Source organism: Drosophila gunungcola (assembly GCF_025200985.1).
Source record: "Drosophila gunungcola strain Sukarami chromosome 2R unlocalized genomic scaffold, Dgunungcola_SK_2 000004F, whole genome shotgun sequence".
In the NCBI taxonomy this organism is placed as follows: Eukaryota; Metazoa; Arthropoda; class Insecta; order Diptera; family Drosophilidae; genus Drosophila; species Drosophila gunungcola.
In genome coordinates, this window is record NW_026453167.1 from 5,247,524 (window position 1) to 5,272,010 (window position 24,487).

Here is a 24,487-nt window from a genome sequence, read left to right on the forward strand (position 1 = left end):
GATTCAAGTGACAGGAGGAAATGCACTGGCAAATTAATTACAAAAGTCATTATTTCACAACATAAACATAACGTAGGGGGGCACGTATAAATACATTTTGCCTATATATTATAATACTTAATTAAATATGTGTGCTGGCGCACTCTTGGGTGCTGAAATATATCTGCACTCCTGTGACAGCTATAAACTTTTAGAATGTTTGCTTGTATTCAAGTAGACGAGAATCTAAGCACATGGCTATGCACATGCACATGCAGACTCAGATTCAGATTCGAAATTCAGATGCCCGAGGTGCATGTGCATTATTTTTAAATTGTGAAACGATTTTTTCGAGGGGAGCTTTTGTTGTGATCAGCGAATATCGATCAGTCGTACAGTTGTCGGGATGCAGTTAAAATCACTGGTATCCGCACGCAGTAGATAGTATTTTTCACGCGACGGAAGTTTAAATTTAAACCTATTCCACTTTTCAATTCGACTGGCCCCCTCGCGAAAATTCTTCGACAATTATAATTATTATGACAAACGAATACGCGAGTGCCTGAAAGTTTAGTGTTTCGAAAATCGATATTTGGGCCCAATCATGCCACAAATCCTGTGCAAATAAATTCAAATATAATTCGAAATTGCTCTCAGTAACAAGTTATGCAATACGTTTTCGAATACGTACCAATGTGCGTACATTAATGAAGTGTGCGAAGTTAATCGAGTGACACGGAATCAATCTAGTCAGCCGAAATGGATGCCGTAAGTTATGCGTATCCATAAAATACACACATAAATCGGTGTATGAACATGTGCCAAATTTACTTATTAATACATTTGTGCAACCAGATGTACATACAAAGAAATATACAGTGATGTCCTTGCCAAAAAGTTAACTTAAGTTGAGTTTTTCGAATCTTACAAGAGCTTAAAATCTTTTAAGTGATTCGGTAAAAAAATATAAATATAAATAATTATATAACATATTTAGAAAGTGTAATACAACATATTTCTATCAAAATATTACAATAATAATAAAGTTATGCAAATTTGTTACGTTAAACTAATTTAATTTTATGTAGTGCTCAAATCTCTTCCGGATTATATGATATCATTTTTTATGAAGGCATTAGTGACTGAAAAAGTGTAAAGAACTTATATCATCTAAACATAAAATATGGCTATGCTTAAATATTAACTGACATTAAGTTGAGTTCTTCGCTTATAAATATGAATAATAATAATATATTTTTAAAAAGTGTAATTCACAATATAACATTAAATATTAATATATATTAATATTAAATATTATCATAAAGATATGCAAATTTATTGTATAAATCTAATTATATTCTATGTGGTGCTGAAATCTCATCTGGATAATATGACATAATTTTTAATAAAAATATTACTGACTGAAAAATTGCAATAATAATTATCATCTTTTAAAACATGAAACTTAAGCTATATTCATAAGAAATATAAAAAACTATTTTCCTAAAAAAAATTCAGTGATAGAAAAAGTTCAAAAAATATATTCATTTTTCAAAATATATCTCTAACAATTAATATTTCAAAATCTAATCGAATAAATAAACCATAAAAATACAAAGTAAATATTTTCGTTTTAAAAACAATATAACTGATTTAAAGATTAAAAAAAAATTCTACATGGACGATTTTACTGTGGTCTCGGATCATTGGCCCGAAGTGAAGAACCCTGTTCGAGGGAGAAATCAGCTGTTTGGGCTGCACGAGCTTTGCACTCAGTAAAATTGGACATCGAAATAAATAGCCGAGCCCGCGTGTCTATGTCAACGCAAAATAGACTTTCAGCTAACGAGCTAAATATTGCACAGCCACTTTTTGTTTGTGTACGCTGTATCTGAATGTGTTATGAGAACAAATCGATAAATCTTGCTGATCATTGAGAAATATCGGATGTGTTTGATAAATTGCATATAGCCATCCGGATTGTGAATTCTATCTCAGAAAATTTCGAAATAGAAAAATGGCTGAAAAAAATGTGTGTGTGTGTGTGTGTGTGTGTGGCTAAATGTTACAACATTAAAGATATTTAGATTATAGATCTTCGATATCGGTTTTACTCAACAGGTTGCGGATATTGTATTCGTGAACCGGGACTATCAGGCTCAATCGATGGCCACCGACGAGATCAGCGTTTCTCGGGGGGATCTGGTCGAACTGATAAGTTCAAAAGCTTCCGAAAAATCAAGGTACGTTGTGGGAGCCCAAAAAAACCATACCTTCTTGATATGACTAAGTCTATTAGCCATAAGAATATGTGATAAGATCTTACCATCTAACACCTTTCAGATGCTTTGTTAGAATGTTCGATAGTGGGGACTCCCCCAAGGAAGGCTGGGTACCCATAGAAATACTTGAATTTAACCCCACAATGAGTAGCTCGAATGGCAAAGAGACTGACGATGCGGAATTTAAGAAACTGTAAGGATTTGTCTTAAATCGCTGAAGAAAACTAAATGCCAGCCCTTTTAATGGTTATTATAGAACTATACTCAGGGAACTGGTGGAAACTGAGGAGGAATTCTCCAGGGATCTGCTTTATGTGGTTGAAAAGTACATAAAGGGTATTGACAAGCCGGTAGTGCCAAGATCTGTGCGGGACAATAAGGATATTATATTCTGTAATTTCCTACAAATTGCTGAATTTCACAACAAGTAAGGACACTTAAATACTTTGCATTAGATAGCAATAAAAACACTTGCAATTTCAGCGTGCTGAAGGAGGGCCTAAAGTGCTACAGCAATCAGCCAAACATGGTGGCCAAAACCTTTCTACGATTGGAAAGGGACTTTGACAAACATGTTGTCTATTGCCAAAATGAGCCTTTGGCGCAGGACTACTTGACCTCGAGCCCCGATGCCAAAAAGTACTTTCAAGTAAGTATTGAAATTTATAGGGCAATATGCCAAAGCAAATGTTTTTCCCTTATTTATTATAATTGTGGGTTGAAATCAAAAATAATAGAGAATTGTATAAATCTGAAGCTGAGCAAACGTTGGAATCGTCTTCAAATATTATGCGTATGCTATGTGCGAGAATATCAGTTTATTTTTAAAGGCAGACGCTTTTCAATTCTAAAGCTTTTGCAGTTTTCAGTTGCTTCCGAGTAGTGTTCGCGGTCGTGTCGTGCTAATTATTCATATACGTAACCGTTTCGCTTTAGGTACTTGAAGTTGTCTAGTCGTTAATTGGTTAAACCCTTATTTTGACCCAGATTCCCTAAATAACATGCGACTTTAAGTTTAAAGACTGCGCAGTCATTTAAAATACTCTCTTCACTCATCGTCATATCCGGTCGTACGTTGGCTAACTCTAGAACGAATCAATTTATTTTGCTGGAAAAAAATCATTTTTCAAATAAATCTGTGAATATTTGTGACGTTTGCCCGTTATGCAACATTTCCGAAATTTTACTGTGCGAGAGTATATTTATTAAAAGATACGCTAATACGTACACATTTATAAATATATAGATGTGAACAATTTTTTCTTCAGCCCACATATTTCGACCTCACATCTAAAAGTGTTTAAATATATACTGGCAAAAATATTGTAACATTGACTTTAATGAGTTCACTTCTACTCGTTCATTTCGAAATTGGTTCAGCAGTGAATATTCGTAGTTGGTGAATATGAACATGGCGGCGCATAGAGTGAATAAAAATGTCTGAACAAACATTTGAATACTAATATTGGAATATGTATTTGGTATATAGCTTTCCAAACCAAAGTACACGCATATAGAAAATCATTCACCGACGCACGCACACATATCCGTTTTTGCAACAAGTGATAAATTTTTAAACATCGTTCCAAAAATAACCCCAAAAGAGAGAAAGAGAGATCGAGAAATCGTGTTTCGAATGTATATGTTCGTTAGACGGGGCGCAAATTCAAATTCAAATTCAAATTCAAATTCAAGCGGATGCAGAAAACCACGAAAACTGCTACTAACAATAAATATTATTATTTCATTGCCCAATACATTTGAACTTTGGAGAAAAAGGCATACAGTCCAGTGACCTTGCAGTGCTCGAAAACATACAACTGCAAATACCTGTACTAAAACACCTGTTCATTTTTGCTTTGCAGGAACTTTCAAAACAGCTTGGAGACGACAAATCTCTTTCAGAACACCTCAAACTGCCCATCCAGAGAATAAACGACTATAAACTTCTGTTCAAGGTTTGGCGACATATGTATACCCATGTATTCCCGTGTTCAGTGTTTATCTGCAAACTCTTTAATGACTTTTATCTTTGATCACTTAACCCAAGCTATGTTTAAGCTAATCACCATGCGCCTTGCTAAAGTCCTCAATTAATGTTTGTTTTCGCAGGACTTCATTAAGTACTCGCTAAGCTTGAAAGAAAACGTTAAAGACTTGGATCGGGCCCTAGAGTTAATGCTTAGTGTGCCCAGTAGAGCGTACGACAATAGGTTTCTTTCCAGCATCGAGGGCTGTCGGGGTAACATCTACAAATTGGGTCGCCTGCTCCTCCACGACTGGTGCAACGTGGTCGACAAGGAGGGCAAGTCGCACGACCGCTACTGCTTCCTCTTCAAGTCGCGCATTCTGGTGACCAAGGTCCGCAAGATATCCGAGAACAGATCCGTGTTCATATTGCAAAACATCGTGAAGCTTCCACTGTGCAACATCGAGCACAGGGCCGACGAGAAACAAATCCAACTGACCCTCAAATCACCAGAGGCCAGCTCCTTCTTGCCCATAAATATTAAGCCCCACGGGCCAGACTCTCACTTGACCTGGTTCAACGAGATCTCCAGCCACATCAACCAGGACGTCACGTTGCAAGAGCACGCTGCCGATGACCTGAAGGTCGACTCATCCCAGATCGCCTCCGAAAGTGAGCTTATCCTCCATCTTCCGCAACGGGCCGAGGCCCACGATCCGAATCTCAGTGTCCGACCCTCTGACGTGGCAGAGAACTACTTCCTCAGCAAGGAGACCAAGGAGCGTCTGCAGCTCGAACAGCAGGAGCTGCTTAGGCAGGAACAGGAGGCCATAGAGTTGTTCAAGAAGCAGCAGTCTTCAAAGTCATCCTCCACAAGGACCGAATCGGTCCAGATCACTAGCTCCCAGGTCAAGACTAGCTCCGAAGTCCTAAGCAAGACTGAGGTCAAGGAGGTGCCTGTCAAGGTAGTCTCTCCTCCACCTCCACCTTCACCTGCAAAGGTTGCTTCTCCCGTGAAGGCAGTTTCTCCTGTGCAGGAGGTTCCTCCTCCGCCCAAAGCTACTACCCCGCAGCCTGAGCCCGTTAAGATCACTTCTCCTGTCCAGGAAGTTGAGAAAGTAGAACCAGCTTCACATTCCAAGAAAGTCGAAGCTCCAGTCGCGCCAGTCAAACCCCAAGAGCCTCAGTTCGAGATCAAAGAATCTGTAACCGAAACCGTAACCGAGTCCGTTGTTGTTGCGCAGCAAGAGTCCAGTCAAGCTAGTCAGATCCAAGAGGAGATCGTAGTCACAGAAGAGACATCCTTAGCTGGTAAGCAAGCCGAAGAGTTTAAGCGAGAGCCGTCACCATACTCGATCCCAAAGATTCAAGTTTACCGACCCGTAGAAAGCGATATCCCTGTGGTAACCACCAAGCACAAGCCCATCGAGCTGACAGACATCGTTGGCTACAGCGAGTCCCTGTCCCTCCGGGATGGCGATGCCGCTCCGTCGGGGGGATCGCAGGGTGGCCAGCCGGGCTACACCGCCAACATAACCGATCACGCTTCACTAACCATCTGGAACAACCGGCTGGCCAATATCGCTGGCGATCGCAATGGGGCCAACCAGTATCTACGGCAGTCTGGTCCCCCGCCGCCGCCCATTCCGCCCAATTTCACGCGCATGCCCGGCTTCTTCCAACCGCTTCCACTAATCGCTTACGAGACCACCATCGAGATACTAATTGTCAAGGCACGCCCCCCTTCACCGCCGCCCCCGCCGCCGCCGACAATCAAACGCGTCCTAGTCCATACTGAGAGTCTAGAGCAGAAGACGCAGAACTTCTTCGAGGGCATCTATGACGTGTCCACCTCGGACACGTCGCTTCGCAATGCCAAGCAGAAGATACGCAGCATCAAGAACACGGTGCTGAAGTCGAAGGACTCCACCAACTATGCCCAAGACACTGTACAGAAGGCCAAGGCCCGCGATTTCTTGCACATTTTCACCCCGCCCGTTAAGAAACGACCCATTTACGAGATCGTTGAGGAGCCCGTTAATATCTTTGAGCTTGAAGGCGACTATACCGAGTCTATTGCTGACGATTTCAGAGAGCCAAGTGCCGATTTTGAAGCCAGGGGCCAAAGCGTCGGTGGTATGGATGATTATTATTCTGGCTACTCGAGGGCTTCAACACGTCGCTATGAAAGTAAGTTGTCGACCAAAATCGGTCCCAAACCAACAAGTAGTTATGTATTGACCGGTTTCTGTGTCCACCGTCGGATGCCCGTGTTGAATGTCAGTTAAACTCAATGTCTGGGGATGTCGTAACTATCGTAACTATCGTAACTATCAAGGTCTTCAGTGTAACCTCATAAGACTCCTTGTAAGCGAAGTTCAGCTTCACATGTGTCACGTCTATCATCTACACACATACTATTACTATACTATGTATCTGTTGAGTTCATCGTAAATAACTGTGTTTTACAATATATACTCTTCAATGTTTACACATCAAGTTATCTTTACAATTAACACTTTATTTGTGTCTACCTTTGTTCCTATATTGAATCCTACTCTACTCCAATCCTTGCTAGATCTTTGTTCAGAATGAGAATTGGTCAAAGCAGGGTGCTTCCAAGAATCTCTACACAAATAGAGGTTTTGGGGACATCCTAAGAACAGAAATTTATGATCAGTGGTGTATTGGCCATACATTTAATAAACATTTCTGTCTTTGCTCAAACCTCGTCACCCTTGAAGCCAAATCGCGGGACTACGACCGGGGGACCTCCTACGATAGCACCGTAGAGCGGTCGCAGTATGGCATAAGCTCCAGGCGGGATCGCAGTTCCGTTGACAAGGTCGAAGCCCGTTCATCCTTGTTGGCCACCGGACGCACTGAGAGCCGTGCCGCAAGTCGTGCCGAAAGCCGTGCCGAGAGTCGAGCCTCCTACTCGGTGGCAGAATCGCGTGCTGGAATCCGGTCATCATCCCGTCTCCAAGAGGACAAGCCCCTTCGTTCCGTCGACAAGCCCGTGGTGGTGAAGATGCTAAAGAGCGTGCAAGTGGAACGTATGTTAATTAGATATCAAATATTTGATATAATACTAGCTAAGTGACAACCCAAAACAGCTGGAGAGACCGCCCATTTCGAGATCCAATTCAAGGACCAGCCTGGACTGGTCACCTGGCTGAAGGACAACAAGCCACTGGAAGATCGTTTGGCCGATCGAATCACTCAAACCGCCGCTCCAATGAATTCTTACCGATTGGACATCAAGAACTGCAGGTCTGTAGTCTTAGCATAATTTACTCCGATTTAAATTAAATTTACAATGTCTTTTTAGTGAGACTGATGCCGGAACCTACACCATTCGGGCTCAGTCTGCATCTGAAACCACAACCGTGTCGGCACAACTGGCAGTTGGCCAAGGTATGCCATTAAAAAAAGGGATTAAACTTCAAATATAACTGACTTTTTATACTACAGCTCCAGGCCATGATGAAACGAAGACCAATGTGGAGCCAGCCTTTCTGGTTAGCCTGAAAGATGCCGAGATGATCGAGAGCACTCTCTTCCGTTTCATGATCAAGATCAAGGGAGACCCCAAGCCAAGAGTGAAATTGTAAGTTGCAAACTGAAGTATAACTAACTATAAATTAAATGTAACTTGATTTACTTTTACAGCTTCAAGGATGAAAAGGAAATACTCGAGACGAATGACAGGATTCAGATCATTCGAGACAAGGACTATCTGGGTTTCTATGAGTTGGTGATTGCCGACGTGCAGAAGGCCGACAGTGGAACCTACTCGTGCAAGGCCACGAATAAATACGGTGAAGCAAGCTGCGAGGCTGTAGCCACCACAGTGGGTAAGTAATGATATTCAATTGAAAGTGAGAACAGTGAAATATATCCTTTGATTTTCTGGATTGTATTTGCAGAGGATAGAAATCCATTTGGTGCCCTCAGTGGACAAATTCTGCCAGCTGGCGAGAAGCCAGTCTTCCAGTGGAAGCGAAATGGCGAGGAGTTCGATCCGGAAGAACGCTTCAAGGTGCTCTTCGGCGAGGACGAGGACTCCCTGGCTCTGGTCTTCCAGCACGTGAAGCCCGAGGATGCCGGCATCTACACCTGCGTGGCTCAAACCTCCACCGGCAACATATCGTGCAGTGCCGAGCTCTCGGTTCAGGGTGCCATCCAAACCCTAAACCGGGAGCCCGAGAAGCCCACCCTGGTGATCGAGCACCGCGAGGCGAACGCCAGCATCGGCGGCTCGGCCATTCTGGAGCTCCAATGCAAGGGCTTCCCCAAGCCGGCGGTGCAGTGGAAGCACGACGGTGAGGTCATCCAGGTGGACGACAGGCACAAGTTCATGTACGAGGACGAGGAGAGCATGTCGCTGGTCATCAAGAATGTGGACACAACCGATGCCGGAGAGTACACCATTGAGGCCATCAATGAGCTGGGCCAGGACGAGTCGTCGATTAGCTTGGTGGTAAAAGGTATTTATTACAAAATTTACTATAAAAAAAAAAAAATAAATAAATTAAAAAGAAAAAAAATAATGTTTTATAACTCAAACATTTTTAAAGCGAAGTCTTTTTTACATAGAGCTTCCTTTGTTATCTTTACCAATAATTATTCGAGTTATGGATACTCTACTGTGTTTTTTTTCTTTTAATACTTCATCATATACCGTTTCAAACCTATGTCCTTTTCGTTAGATGTTCTTATAATTCCTAAATAATAATTCACAGAGTCAAAGTGGTGAAAGAAGCTGTCTTTCTGAAGAAGCGAATCTACTGCACCTGATGTTTTGATCTCTTGTTTATTGCACATCCCATTTTTTTGATATATATTAAAAAACTATCAACTAATCTTAATTAAACCCCTTAAAGCTCCGCCCAAAATCAAGAAGGTCACGGACATCACTTGCTCGGCCGGCGAGACCATCAAGATGGAAATCGAAGTGGAGGGCTTCCCGCAGCCCAGCGTCCAGGTGACGAACAATGGCAAGGATGTGACTGCCGAGAGCAACGTCAAGATCTCCTCGACCTCCATTGGCAAGAGTCTGGAGAAGGTCGTGGTCGAGGTGAAGGAGATCAAGCTGTCCCAGGCGGGCAACTACTCCATCAAGGCCACCAACGATCTCAGCCAGACCTCGGAGTACTGGAGCTGCACGGTGAAGTCGAAGCCGGTGATTGTGAAGCACTTCGAGAGCGAGTACATCCACGGGGAGAAGGAGAACGTCCAGATGACGGTGCGGATCGATGCCTATCCGGAGGCCAAGTTGATTTGGTACCACGACGAAACGGAGATCAAGGTGACCGATGCCAAGTACACCGTGAGCAGCGACGGCAATGCCTACACCCTCAAGATCACCGGAGCCACCCGAGTGGATTCCGGCAAGTACACGGTGAAGGCCACCAATGAGCACGGCTCGGCCACCAGTTCCACCCAGCTGCTCATCAAGTGCACGCCGGAGTTCACCCAGAAGCTGAAGAACATCACCGTGGCCGAGGGCGACTCTAATGTGGAGCTCGTGGTGGGCGTGGATGCCTACCCTCGTCCGCATGTCAAGTGGTACATCGATGGCATCGAAATCGACGAGAAGAGGAACGACTTCCGTCACGTTGAGGTGGGTAATGACTACAAGTTGATCATGAACCAGGTGGCCACCAACATGCAAGGCAACTACACCTGCAAGATCATGAATGACTATGGAAAACTGGAGGACAACTGTGTGGTGACCGTTAACTGTGAGTTACTCGTTGAGGTATCCCCTTTTCCATGGCTAATCTACGTTTTGCATTGCAGGCAAACCCAAGGTGAAACGGGGACTTAAGAACATCGAAGTCCAGGAGGGCAAATCCTTCACTTTGGAGGTGGAAGTCTACAGCGAGCCAGAGGCTAAAATCAAATGGTAAGCAAATTAATTACCCCATTTTTTTATTATTAAATAAAATCAATTAAAATAGGTTCAAGGACGGCCATGAAATTTATGAAGATGCCCGCATTAAGATCTCTCGGGACACTCAGCGCATCGAGAATTACTATCTCACTTTGAATCTGGCCAGAACTGAAGATGCGGGAACCTACGAGATGAAGGCCACCAACTTTATTGGCGAGACCACCTCAACCTGCAAGGTGGCTGTTTTAAGTAAGTACATGTTTTTATAACATTACACTAAGAAAACAATAAGGAAATGAAAGTGGGTTATCAGCAAAGGGACTCTATCTATTAGCTAGTCCCAAAAGAAAAACAGCTCAAAAGTTGTCATTAAACCTAATCTCCCATATCTCCAATATGAAATTTTGATGCAGCTAGCGACGCTTTGTCTCTGGGACAGACCGTTACAAAAACTATGATTGCGACGACCGAAGAACCTGAAGAAGGGGGTAAACCAAAATCATTTTCAATGCACCAATTAAGCCATATAATAAACATAACTAAAAATACTTGGGAAATGCAAATGAATGAGAACGAAATGAAATAATTCTAAATATAAACGTATTAACCCTGAATATGACAAATAACCATGAACGTTTCACCATAATGGTGATACAATATTTTTCATATGCGCACGCCCATTGTACATATCAAATACATTTCTCATTCAACACGAAACATTTAACAACACAAAACTGTACAGACAAGCTAAAACAAACGACAATTAATAACAATGTGTAATAAACGCGAAAGCATCGTAAAATATACGTTTTTAAACGAAGTGAGTTCGATAATTGCACGGCCAAGTCAGAATTTTATGAAACGACTCTAAGTTCAAGCACTTGGCACTGGATGTACTGTACACGATAAGATAGCAAATAAGGTGGAATAATTTTTTACCTAATAAATCTAAGGGGTCTTATATTTAAATTATAAATACTGTAAAATATCAAATGCAAGTGCTGCACCGCCGAAACTAACCCAAAGAATGAAATATGCACTCTGTACATAAATCTAATAGTAAACTCTAAGGGTTTCTACTCTCTTATAAAACAGAGATACTGATAAACTCTGTATTTTTATAGCTGTTCCTGAAATCGTGCACGTCGATGTCTTCCAACAGCACAGTTACGAGAGTGTTCCACTCAAGTATGAGGTCATTGCCACGGGTATTCCCAAACCAGAAGCGATTTGGTATCACGATGGCAAGCCAATCACCGCCGATAAGCACACTGCTATCACTGTCGATGGGGTTTGTTGCTATACAATACTTAATAAACATTAAATGTTAATTATTGTACATCCTCCAGGATCATTACAAAGCTGGAGGTGCAGTCACTGGATATGGTGGATGCCGGAGAATATAAGGTGGTTGTGCAGAACAAGTGTGGTGAAAAATCGCATCAGGGAGATCTTTCTCTGTCGGGTAAGATGATATAAGTACAACGATTAATATAACCCTTTAACCAATGCAAATTCCTATAGGTATTGCTGAGTACCGCAAGCCTATACTCACCCAAGGACCTGGATTAAAGGACATCAAGGTCCACAAGGGCGACAAGGTCTGCGAGCCAGTTGTGTTCACTGCAGATCCCGCCCCGGAAATTGTTTTGCTCAAGGATGGCCAGCCCGTCAAGGAGAGCAATAATCTCAAGCTGAAGGTGGACAAGAAGGATGCGGAAAATGGTTTGGTTCAGTACACTTGCACTCTGAACATCCTGGAAGGTAATATAAGCGATAAATATTATATATATTTAAAGACTAGCAACTAATTATTGAAAACAGCTGAGATAAAGGATTCCGGCCGCTATGAACTGAAGGTGAAGAACAAGTACGGTGAGCTGGCCACTGGTGGCTGGATCGATGTGCTGGCCAAGCCGGAGATCTCTGGCGTGGATGACCGCAAATGCCTGCCGGGCGACACCATCTGCTTCGAGGCTCTGGTTCAGGCCAATCCCAAGCCCAAGGTTTCCTGGACCCGTGGCAATGAGAACCTGAGCAACAACGAGAACTGCGAGGTGATCGCCGACGTGGATGCGGACAAGTACCGACTGGTCTTCCAGGCTGTGTCCCCTAGCGAGGATGGCAAATACACCATCACGGCTACCAACAGCGAGGGCCGGGCCACAGTGGACTTCAACTTGGCAGTGTTGGGTAGGAAGTTTTCCCTGAAACATAATCTATTGAGTGCAATCTTCATCATATACTACTTCGTTATGCAGTGGAGAAACCCACCTTCATTGTGCAGCCCGAGAGCCAGAGCATCCACGACTTCCGGCCTGTCTCCACAAAGGTTCTGGTGCATGGTGTCCCACTGCCCACTATTGAGTGGTTCAAGGACGACAAGCCCATCAACTATGAGGCGGTCAACAAGCCCAGCAAGGACAAGTTGTACAGCAAAGAGGACTCCAAAAAGGGATCCGACCAAATCGAAAGTGTGTTCGATATCAAAACATTCAGGGAAAACGATGTGGGAGCGGTAAGATTGTAAATTACTGTCAATGAGGGCAGTTTTGTAATGATCTCTATAATTTGCAGTACACCTGTGTGGCCACCAATGAAATCGGAGTGACCAAGGCGCCCTTCAAGTTGGGCATGTTGGCCCTGTCCCCCAGCTTTGTGAAGAAGCTGGACAATGCCCTGGATGTGCTGCAGGGCGAACCTCTTGTCCTGGAGTGCTGCGTCGATGGAAGTCCACTGCCCACTGTTCAGTGGCTCAAGGACGGCGATGAAGTGAAGCCCAGCGAGGGGTAACTTTTTTAGCTGTGATAATAATCGCAAGACACTTATCCCTAACCTCATTTAGTGTGAAGATATCAACCAATCCCGATGGCCTGGTTAAGCTGGAGATCACCAACTGCCAGCCCAATGATTCGGGAGCTTACAAGCTGATTATATCCAATCCTCATGGCGAGAAGGTTGCCCTTTGTGCCGTGGCTGTTAAACGTAGGTTATTTTAAGACACTACTGAGAAGGTAATTTAACTACTTAACTTCTTTAGCTGAGGAGGTGCAGCCGAAGTTCCTGAAACCCATTACCAGTCAAACCGTTGTGGTCGGTGAACCCCTGAAACTGGAAGCCCAGGTCACTGGATTCCCAGCACCAGAAGTGAAATGGTACAAGGATGGCATGCTGCTGCGCCCCAGTCCAGAGATAAACTTTATCAACAGTCCCAATGGTCAAATTGGCTTGATGTGAGTGATGGCATATACAAAATAATCCTATAAAATATATTAAATCCCAATTTATTTTATACAGCATCGATTCTGCCCAGCCTTTAGATGCCGGAGTCTACAAGTGCCTGATTGCCAATAAGGGCGGCGAAATTGAGGGTGTGTCCAAGGTGGAGATTGTGCCCAAGGAGTCGAAGCCAGTGTTTGTGGCTGAACTGCAGGACACCTCCAGCATCGAGGGCTTCCCCGTGAAGATGGACATCAAGGTGGTTGGCAACCCGAAGCCGAAACTCCAGTGGTTCCACAACGGCCACGAAATCCAGCCCGATCCCAAGCACATTGCCATTGTGGAGAATCCGGACAAGAGCACGAGCCTGATCATCGAGAAAACCGTTCCCGGGGACTCTGGACTGTACGAGGTGATTGCCCAGAACCCGGAGGGATCGACCGCCTCCAAGGCGAAGCTGTATGTGGCACCCAAGGCCGATGAGACCGCCACCGAGGAGGCTCCTCAATTCGTGTCCGCTCTGCGGGATGTCAATGCGGATGAGGGTCAGGAGCTGGTGCTCTCCGCCCCGTTCATTTCGAACCCCATGCCCGAGGTGATTTGGTCCAAGGATGGCGTTACTCTGACGCCCAACGAACGTCTGCTGATGACCTGCGATGGCAAGCACATCGGGCTGACCATCAAGCCAGCTGAAGCTGCCGATTCCGGCAACTATACTTGCCTCCTGGCCAATCCGCTGGGCGAGGATTCATCCGCCTGCAATGCGAATGTCAGGAAGGTTTACAAGCCACCCGTGTTCACCCAAAAGATATCCGATCAGCAGCAGGTGTTCGGGAACAATGCCAAGATCCCGGTGACGGTTTCCGGGGTTCCCTATCCGGATCTCGAGTGGTACTTCCAGGACAAGCCCATTCCCAAGTCGGACAAGTACAGCATCAAGAACGATGGCGATCATCACATGTTGATTGTGAACAACTGCGAGAAGGGCGACCAGGGTGTCTACAAGTGCATCGCCAGCAACAGGGAGGGCAAGGACATAACCCAAGGACGACTCGACATTGTCAATGAGATGTGAGTAATGTCCTTAATACAAATAATGAGGTAACTCAATCCCTTGCATACCCCTAACAGTAAGAAGCATTCGCGATCGGAGCCCCCAGTATTCCTGAAGAAGATTGGCGACTGTGATATCTACGAGGGCATGATTGCCAAGTTCACGGCCTGTGCCACTGGATATCCGGAACCCGAGGTCGAGTGGTTCAAGAACGACCAGAAGCTCTTCCCATCCGACCGATTTTTGATCGACATCGAGCCCAACGGCCTGCTCAGGCTGACCATCAAAAATGTGACCGAGTACGATGTGGGCCGCTATTCCTGCCGCATTTTCAACCCATACGGAGACGACATTTGTCACGCCGAACTCTTCTATGACTGTAGGTGGTATAGAATCCTTTCCAAACTGTTTCTAACTACCTGCCAATTGCAGCGCTGGACAGTCAGCAGAAGCCCTTGGAGGACCAGTATACCGATTTCAAGAAGTACAAGAAGTCTGGTGCTCCGCCACCATTATCGGAGGGTCCCATTATCTCCCGTATGACCGATCGCGGATTGCTCTTGTCCTGGAACCCTTCGGTGCCCTTGACTCCTCGCTATCCCATCACTTACCAGGTGAGCCGTTACACTTGTAACATATCCTGAAACTTAATGAAAATTGATTGAACTCTTAGATCGAAATGATGGACTTGCCGGAGGGTGATTGGCGCACTCTTCGTACGGGAGTTCGCAGCTGTGCCTGTGATATCCGTAACCTGGAACCCTTCCGGGACTACCGATTCAGGGTGCGAGTGGAGAATAAGTTTGGTGTGAGCGATCCCAGTCCCTACACTCAAACTTACAGGTGAGAATGCAGCTTGTTGTAAATTCAATCATTTATAATTAACATAATGATGTTCTTGCAGGCAAAAACTGGTGCCAGATCCACCAAAAACCTATACCTACCTGCCGCCAGGAACCGACTTCAGGCCAGAAACATCGCCCTACTTCCCCAAGGACTTTGACATTGAAAGACCCCCACATGATGGCTTGGCACAGGCTCCTCAGTAAATGAATCTCTATCCACAGATTTTCTTTATAAACTTTTATAAATGTATTTTATATAGGTTCCTGCTGCGCGAACAGGATATTGGCTATGGTGTGAAGGATCACAACGCAGAGCTCATGTGGTTTGTCTATGGCTATCCCAAGCCAAAGATGACCTATTACTTCGATGACATGATCATTGAATCGGGTGGCAGATTTGATCAGAGCTATACCCGAAATGGACAGGCTACGCTGTTCATTAACAAGTGGGTTAAAGAATATAATAATAAATAACTTCAGTTGTTCTAATAATGATTTCCGTTTAGAATGATGGATCGCGATGTTGGCTGGTACGAGGCAGTGGCCACCAACGAACATGGAGAGGCCAGGCAGCGGGTGAGACTAGAGATTGCCGAGCATCCTAGGTTCCTGAAGCGTCCGGATGAGACCTTCATCATGGCCCGCAAGAACGGACGAATCGAGGCCAAGGTGGTGGGCATTCCGTTGCCAGAAGTGCATTGGTTCAAGGACTGGAAGCCGATTGCCGAGTCATCGCGAATTAAGGTAACTTGGCAGTTGAGAAGTACTTTCCCACAGTCTAACTAAACTTACAATACCACAGATCAGCTCCTATGATCCGGACATTTACGTGCTCTCGATCCACGATTCGATCATCAAGGATGGTGGCTTGTACTCCGTTAGTGCCAGGAATGTGGCTGGCTCCATCAGCACCTCGGTAACAGTGCACATCGAGGAGAACGAGGATCAGTACATCTACAAGACCTACGGCAGACATCCCTATGTGCGATCCAAGCAGCTGCGCTACCAGGACAAATACGACATTGGAGATGAGCTGGGTCGTGGCACCCAGGGAATTACCTACCACGCTGTGGAGCGCTCTTCCGGTGACAACTATGCCGCCAAGATTATGTACGGCAGACCCGAGCTGCGTCCGTTCATGCTGAACGAGCTGGAGATGATGAACACGTTCAATCACAAGAACCTGATCCGACCATACGATGCCTATGACACCGATCGCAGTGTGACCTTGATCATGGAGCTGGCTGCCGGCGGAGAGCTGGTCAGGGATAACCTCCTCAGACGCGACTATTACACGGAACGAGATATCGCCCACTATATCAGGCAAACACTGTGGGGACTGGAGCACATGCACGAAATGGGTGTGGGCCACATGGGTCTTACGGTAGGAAGATAGTCAATTGCCAATGAAATGCCTTTTTAACTTATAACTTCTGATATTACAGATCAAGGACCTGCTGATCTCCGTGGTCGGCGGTGATCTCATCAAGGTGTCTGACTTTGGCTTGTCGAGGAAGATCAACAGGCACAATCTGTCGACCCTGGACTACGGCATGCCCGAGTTCGTTTCCCCCGAAGTGGTTAACAAGGAGGGAGTGAACTTCTCGCACGACATGTGGACCGTTGGCCTGATCACCTACGTCCTGCTCGGTGGTCACAATCCCTTCCTGGGCCTCGATGATAGGGAAACGCTGACCAAGATTCGCGAGGGTCGCTGGGACTTCAAGGACGAGATCTGGACTCACATCTCGGACGATGGACGCGACTTCATCAGCCGCCTGCTGTTGTACAGCCCCGAGGAGCGTATGGATGTGAAGACCGCCCTCAAGCATCCCTGGTTCTTCATGCTCGATCGCCAGGTGTACGACCATGACTACCAGATCGGCACCGACCGCCTGCGCAACTACTACGACCACTTCAGGGACTGGTACGCCAATGCCTCCTGCAAGAACTACTTCCGCAGACGACGCCTCAGCGGATGCTTCCAGCACCCGTCCAAGATGGTCTATCCCCCGGGACACGTCTACACGCCGGAGAACACGCCGGAGCCACTGCCGGAGCCACGGATTCGGGCCAAGCGCGAGGAGGTGGTCTCCAAATACTTGCATCCCGACTACGAACTGGGTCTGATTCAATCGGAGAGCCAGTGAGTATTTAATTTATAGTAACATATAAAGACTGAATATAAAATTAAGGTTGTTTAAGTCCGATTTCAAGGGTTAGGAATACCAATATTATTTAAGATTCCAGTCATTTATTTAAGCGGTTTGGGGTCACCATAAGCCAATATCGGAAGTAAAAAGGCAAGGCTTAGCCATTTAGATTTTAATTTTTTTAGAACTCATTTAAAGATTCAATCCGAAGTAAAAAATTAGATTTGGCCATTTGTGCTATATTTTTTTTTTTATTCATTAATTCAAATTTATTGGGGTCACCAAAGACAAAACCCAAAGTAAAAACTGGATTTAGCCTGGATTTTTATTAAAGTTTTTTATATAGAACTCATTAAACGATTAAATCATTATTGCATATTGATTGGGGTCACCAAAGCCAAACTAATCTGCAGAAAAAAGCAAGATTCAGCCGTTTTTATTTTTGTTTTCTTTTATATAGAACTCGTTTTACGATTAATTCAAATTAATGGGGCTTACCAAAGCCCAAATTGAAGTAGAAAGCAAGTTTTTGTAATTTTTAGTTCCTTTTTTTTTTTTCTTGATCGAAAATAAAAAGGAAGATTAGGCCATTTAAGTTTAAATTTGTAAATCTTAATTTTTTTTTAAAACTTAAAACTTAAATAAATATGTACTTTGTAGCTACCAATACGGTCCGGATACATATCTGCTGCAATTGCGGGATGTCAACTTCCCCGTGAGACTGCGAGAGTACATGAAGGTGGCCCATCGCCGATCGCCTTCCTTTGCCTTGAACGATTCAGTGGATTGGTCGGTGAGTAATTGAGCTGGGGAGTGTTCTATGAATCAGGTCAATAAAAGAGTTACTTTGTGCAGCTGCCCGTAATCCGCGAGAGACGTCGCTTCACCGACATCATGGACGAGGAGATCGATGACGAGCGCACCCGCAGCCGCATCAGCATGTACGCGGCCAACGAGTCCTACTCGATTAGGCGACTGCGCACTGAGCTGGGACCCCGCCTGGATGAGTACACCGAGGCGGATGCCATGATCGAGACCCAGCGCGAGGGCTATCCGCCCTTCTTCCGCGAGAAGCCGCAGACCATTGCCATCACGGAGAACCAGCCCAGCCACATCCACTGCTTCGCCGTGGGCGATCCCAAGCCGTGTGTGCAGTGGTTCAAGAACGACATGGTCCTGACCGAGAGCAAGCGCATCAAGATATCGGTGGACGAGGACGGACGCTCCATACTGCGCTTCGAGCCGGCGCTGCACTTCGATGTGGGCGTCTACAAGGTGGTGGCCCGCAACAAGGTGGGCCAGACGGTGGCCCGGTGCCGCATCGTGGTGGCCACTTTGCCCGATGCCCCCGACTCGCCGGAGATATCGGCCAACAGCGGCACCGAGATCCTGCTCCGCTGGAAGCAGCCGCGCGACGATGGCCACTCCACGGTCCTCTGCTACAGCCTGCAGTACAAGCTGAGCAACTGCGATGCCTGGACCACGGTGGCGGACAACATCGACCACGAGTTCTACCTGCTGCACGACCTGCAGCCCAACACCAGCTACCAGTTCCGGCTGGCCTCCAAGAACCGCATCGGCTGGAGCGAGATGGGCATACCGGTGGGCGCCTCGACGGTGGGCGGCGATGCGCCCAAGATTCACATCACCAAGGCCATGAAGCATTTACAGCAGCTCACTGAGAACGGACACCAGGTGGTGCCCGAGGAGGAGCGCGTCCACACGGACTACCACTGCGAGCGGGAGCCGCCCAACTGGGTGACCGACTCCTCCGTGAGCGACAAGTACAGCTTCATTTCGGAGATCGCCCGCGGCGAGTTCAGCACCATTGTGAAGGGCATCCAGAAGTCCACGGACACCGTGGTGGTGGCCAAGATCCTGGAGGTGACCGACGACAACGAGGACAACGTGGTGGCCGAGTTCGACAACTTCAAGACCCTGCGCCACGAGCGCATCCCGGCGCTGTTCAGTGCCTACAAGCCGCTCAATGTGCCCATTGCCATCTTCGTGATGGAGAAGCTGCAGGGAGCCGATGTGCTGACCTACTTCAGCAGCCGGCACGAGTACTCCGAGCAGATGGTGGCCACCGTGGTCACCCAGTTGCTGGACGCCCTGCAGTACCTGCACTGGCGCGGCTACTGCCACCTGAACATCCAGCCCGACAACGTGGTCATGGCCTCCGTGCGCTCCATCCAGGTGAAACTGGTGGACTTCGGTTCGGCCAAGAAGGTCAACAAGCTGGGCATGAAGGTCACCCCCTGCGGCTCGCTGGACTTCCAGCCCCCCGAGATGATCAACGACGAGCCCATCTTCCCGCAGAGCGACATCTGGTCGCTGGGAGCGCTCACCTACCTGTTGCTGTCCGGATGCAGTCCATTCCGCGGCGCCGACGAGTACGAGACCAAGCAGAACATCTCCTTCGTGCGTTACAGGTTCGAGAATCTCTTCAAGGAGGTCACCCCCGAGGCCACGCGCTTCATCATGCTCCTCTTCAAGCGCCATCCCACGTGAGTACCTCTATCTTTGTGATTTAAATTAGTCAGAGTCTACTATTTCTTAGTTTCTATAATACTAAAAACTAGTTATTATAATTCTAATATCAAAGACTTCCTCTTTCTTAACTCTATTCGAAAATAGGAGTGGCCTTCGACAAGCCCTTTGCAAATATAAACAAAAATTATAAATTCAAAAGTATAACTTGAAGTCAGCTATGTTATATAAGATATGTATATTAAACCATCAATGCTCGAGTTGCCTTGATGTTCCAAAGTCGTCAGATGTGATGTGTAAACAAGAAAGGAAAAGTTTTTAAGATATTTATATCAAATCAAAAGTTCCTTCTTCGTCAAGCAAATTAAATACCCTTGCAAATATAAACAAAAATTTAAAATTGAAAAGTGAAAAGACAAAATTATTTACTAGATCTTGATATAATTCAATTTTGACCTTGATCAATTCTATGTCATTTCTATCTAAACAAAAATTGTAATATTGACTAGTGAAAACACATAAATTATTTACTAGATCTTGACAAATTCCAATTTTGACCTTGAACATTTCTATGTCAGCTATATGATATAAACTAAGTTAAATATGAACAAAGCCAATTGAGAGAATTTGTGTTTGTCTAAAACTTCTATATCATCATCTATAAATCTATAAATTAAAAAAAACTTTACATAGTACATTCTGTCCAAGAATTCAGAACAGGGCCATTGATGATTGATACTATCTCATTTTGGAAAACTCAAAACTGACAACTTTTCATTCACAAATTTAGAAAACGACCATACACCGAAGATTGCTTGGAGCACAGGTGGCTCATGTCCTCCGACTACATGGTTAGGAAACGTGAACGTGCCATCTTCTTGGGCAGCCGTCTAAAGGTAATAAATTGTATTGTTTTATAGCGAAAGAAAACATGTCTCATTGTGTTATTTCCGTTCGACTGACAGACGTTCTGCGATGAGTACCATGACCTGAAGAACGCCACGGCTACGTCATCCAAGGTCCTCAACACGGTCGCCGGCGGACCCACACCCACTCAACTACTTCGATCGAACAGCATCCAGGAGGAACTGCTCACCACATTTTAGTCAATTAGTTCCGAAGTAGTGTTAAGAGAATGTTGTTTTTATTTCTTGTATATATGGAATATAAATAATTATACAACATCTAAATTCTATATATATAAATATATATTATCTGGTTAATTAAAACGAAAAGATTCGAATTCGATACGCTTATTTTTAATTTGTTGACTGATCAGCCAGCTGACACGCCCACGACTTATCGCCCCCTCGTCAATCAATAAAATGTGAATGACCTTCACCAGGTCTAAAAATAGGTACTCTTATTCAGGGGTTTATAAAAATAAAAATTTTATTTGGTCGAAATGCTCACATTTTCCGTAAGCTTTTAGGGGGAACTTTTTTTGATTAGCGGGTATCTTGAAGTCGAACCAATTTTATTGCTGAAATAGGTGTTCATCAAATGGTAAACACACCCACACAAAGACATAAAACAAATCAAAAACAGAAAAACATAAATCGATTTGGCCAAATCAACTCTGCGAAAAGCTTCGCGCTTGAAAAGCTGTTGGCCAAAGCTTTCTTATCACTATTGATTAAATTTTCGTCCAAAGCTTATATTTTAGTGTAAGTGCTAGGTACAACACGCAAACACCTCAATTAGTACAATACAAAATACGGTTTAGTCACAATGTGAATCGGAGTAAAACGGATCTCAGCTCACACACAACACCTGCATGCCCAGCGTTCATTAGCCGTAGGGAAATCAATGAGTGACAAACCCTGGTCACAAGATTACAATCCATCGAAATCGCGACTACGAACAAAAGGTATACAACCCAATAGGTATGGCATATATACATATACACACACATATACTGCATATATAGTATAATCGGAGTGCTCGAGTAATCTCAGTTGCTAAGATTAAGCTCAAACCCTTTTAGATTTTGGACTGGCCCAACCGTCGCCTCACTCCGCACATGTCTTTCCAAGCGTAAACTTACTCGTCTCCGTATCAGAGGGTCAACTGGCAGTCAATTGAGCTCACACAATTAACCCACGAAGGCAATCAGTTTTTCGGGTATAGCTGCACTTGAGTCCAAAAATGGCAGAGGGCGACCATACCGATCAAGTGGAAAGGTAAGTGGTCTATAGAGCAAAATCACCACCGAGTGACTCACCCTTTCAATCACTTTACCTCTATATCTTTATCTTTATATCGTTTCTATCTTTATCTTTATCACTCGCAGAACCGAACTTCCAGCTCCGATGATTTCCCGCAAGGAGGTCAGTATCTGGGCCATCCTGAAGAACTGCATTGGCAAGGACCTGAGCAAGATCACCATGCCAGTCATGCTCAACGAACCGCTGAGCTTCCTCCAGAGACTCTGCGAGTACATGGAGTACGCGGAACTCCTCACGGAGGCTGCCCACCAGGAAACCCCGGCGGAACGGATGAAATACGTGGCGGGTGAGTGGGGTTCAGAGATTGGGGAGAGGGGTTCTAAAACCCTATAAAAATGTAGCTATCAATATTGCAAACATAGGACAGAAAGTTGTTTATAACAAGTGATGACTACTTGAGGTCTAATATGTACATACATATCGCTGTGGTTGAGTGTTATCAGTAGTTTGATTTTTATGAGCTAAAATTTTCCTATAGAATGTGATTGAATGACTAAATGTTTAAAAGCATGATATATATCTGCACTGAATCACAAACCCAACCGATATGTGTACTCCATCAGTTAATCAATATTACATTTAATAACACAAATATATAATTTATGTTTCAGCCTTTGCCGTATCAGCATTAGCCTCAAACTGGGAGCGCCTGGGAAAACCATTTAATCCACTTCTTGGTGAAACATACGAGCTGCAAAAGGGCGACTATCGAATTGTTTGCGAGCAAGTTTCCCATCATCCTCCAGTGTCTGCATTTCATGCGGAATCGAAAGACTTTAAGTTTCACGGCACCATTAACCCAAAAATCAAGTTTTGGGGCAAGAGTGTTGAGGTGAACCCCAAGGGAACAGTCACCATTGAGTTTCCAAAGTATGTTTTACTAAATGTTATTTAGAAAAGAACATTTCTTAACACTACCTATTGTTCAGATGGAACGAATCTTATAGTTGGACTAATGTCAATTGCTGCGTTCACAATATAATTGTGGGCCGACTGTGGATAGAGCAATATGGAAAGATGGAGATCATCAATCACTCCACTGGCCATGTGGCAAGTCTCACCTTCAAATCCGCCGGATCGGGGGCCAAAAACTTGCATCGCGTTGAGGGATTTGTTAAGGATGCTAGGTAAGCCTAGGAAACCTTTAAGACTTAGAGCAATAAAATTAAGAAATTAATATTATTTTTTAGTGAAAAAAACCTATACTTCCTGTATGGCAAATGGACCGAGTTTATCAAATGCTGTTCTGCCGACTCCTACATCCAGTATCTGAAGCAGGGAACCCGAAAGAATGACGATTGTGAGGGTTCGCCGAACGGGACGCCCAAGAAAATGTTCTCGAAATTGAATAGCTTCAAGCTGAACTCATTCCGCAGCCTTTCCATTCAAGATGTAAGTGTAAGACTTTCTTGAGTTACCATCGAGGAGTATCTCAAAAATTGTTACATTTCAGAACGATAGCTACCCACCGCTCGAGCAAGAGGGTGACATACCAAAGAGTGATTCTGCATATTCAATTGACATACCAGACTCCACGACACTGTGGAGCTGTAAGCCCAGACCTTCCAATTGTAACGAGGTGAGTTGTGTATACTACCTTAAAATCCCTACAAATCCCTGTAAATAAATAAAATTTAAAATTTTATTTGTAGTATTACCAGTTTACGCATTTTGCGCTGCAGCTTAATGCTATGAATAATAGTATGAAACCACCGCTAACACTTTGCCCTACCGATTCGCGACTGCGACCTGATATATTACACTTAGAGGAGGGAAACTTGGATGGTGCGTCCAAGGAGAAGACACGTCTCGAGGAGAAACAAAGGCACACACGGAAACAAAGGAAATCCACCAGTGGCGATGAATGGACTCCCAGGTAAAATAGCACTGACAAAGCAATTGATTGCTCACTCACTAAGAACTCGCAATTCTAGGTGGTTTAAATACGTAACTAACCCCTGTACCAAAACCGACGATTGGCTATATAGTGGAGGCTATTGGGACCGCAAATACGAGAACACCGATACGATATTTTAGACACATTTTGTAGAATGCTTATGCTTACAGTATATATATATTTGTAAAAAGTTTGATAGCTGTTAATAACTGGATGATTGGCAAACGCAAGCATAAATTTCCATTTACTTCCGTTGAAGACGATCACGTGATCAAATGATCTGGTAGAGCTTTTAACCTCTAGTCAATCAAGTCGCACAAGCATCCATATAGACATTTAGTTGAACGCTTACTTTCCTGTAGTCTTTATGTGTGTGTATAAATAGTTGTTAACTCGTGACGATTCCATACGAAGCAATTAAAGTGTTATTCAGTTATTTGTTGCGCTATAAAGCAAAAGTAAATGTTCTAAT

General features: G+C 44.6%; 2 protein-coding genes across 3 annotated transcripts; both read left to right on the forward strand.

Moving 5' to 3' along the window:
• The first annotated feature begins 226 nt into the window (after positions 1 to 226).
• Positions 227 to 21,138, forward strand: LOC128254063 (obscurin). Its single transcript, XM_052982861.1, is given in 39 exon segments — positions 227 to 747; positions 2,101 to 2,222; positions 2,323 to 2,454; positions 2,518 to 2,688; positions 2,745 to 2,910; positions 4,127 to 4,219; positions 4,374 to 6,420; positions 6,975 to 7,286; positions 7,347 to 7,503; positions 7,562 to 7,647; positions 7,705 to 7,840; positions 7,903 to 8,087; positions 8,160 to 8,720; positions 9,117 to 9,977; positions 10,036 to 10,141; positions 10,197 to 10,378; positions 10,543 to 10,617; positions 11,254 to 11,420; positions 11,479 to 11,487; positions 11,489 to 11,594; positions 11,654 to 11,893; positions 11,954 to 12,322; positions 12,391 to 12,647; positions 12,707 to 12,918; positions 12,975 to 13,114; positions 13,170 to 13,362; positions 13,427 to 14,419; positions 14,480 to 14,781; positions 14,835 to 15,016; positions 15,076 to 15,245; positions 15,307 to 15,447; positions 15,508 to 15,693; positions 15,754 to 15,991; positions 16,050 to 16,631; positions 16,693 to 17,393; positions 18,061 to 18,193; positions 18,256 to 19,907; positions 20,681 to 20,786; positions 20,856 to 21,138. Coding segments are annotated over 39 exon segments (12,621 nt in total). The 5' UTR covers positions 227 to 738; the 3' UTR covers positions 20,997 to 21,138.
• A 240-nt stretch (positions 21,139 to 21,378) lies between these two features.
• On the forward strand, positions 21,379 to 24,478 carry LOC128254070 (oxysterol-binding protein-related protein 2). 2 transcript variants are annotated; one of them, XM_052982875.1, is made up of 9 exons: positions 21,541 to 21,760; positions 21,878 to 22,073; positions 22,184 to 22,404; positions 22,730 to 22,988; positions 23,048 to 23,245; positions 23,309 to 23,510; positions 23,572 to 23,697; positions 23,771 to 23,994; positions 24,053 to 24,475. In XM_052982875.1, the coding sequence occupies exons 2-9, from the start codon at positions 22,039 to 22,041 to the stop codon at positions 24,153 to 24,155; spliced, it is 1,368 nt and encodes a 455-aa protein (XP_052838835.1). In that variant the 5' UTR covers positions 21,541 to 21,760; positions 21,878 to 22,038; the 3' UTR covers positions 24,156 to 24,475. The 2 variants fall into 2 exon arrangements, with proteins under 2 accessions (XP_052838834.1, XP_052838835.1); XM_052982874.1 differs by lacking the exons at positions 21,541 to 21,760; positions 21,878 to 22,073 and adding an exon at positions 21,379 to 21,416 and having other exon boundaries at positions 22,130 to 22,404; positions 24,053 to 24,478.
• Positions 24,479 to 24,487: the final 9 nt, after the last annotated feature.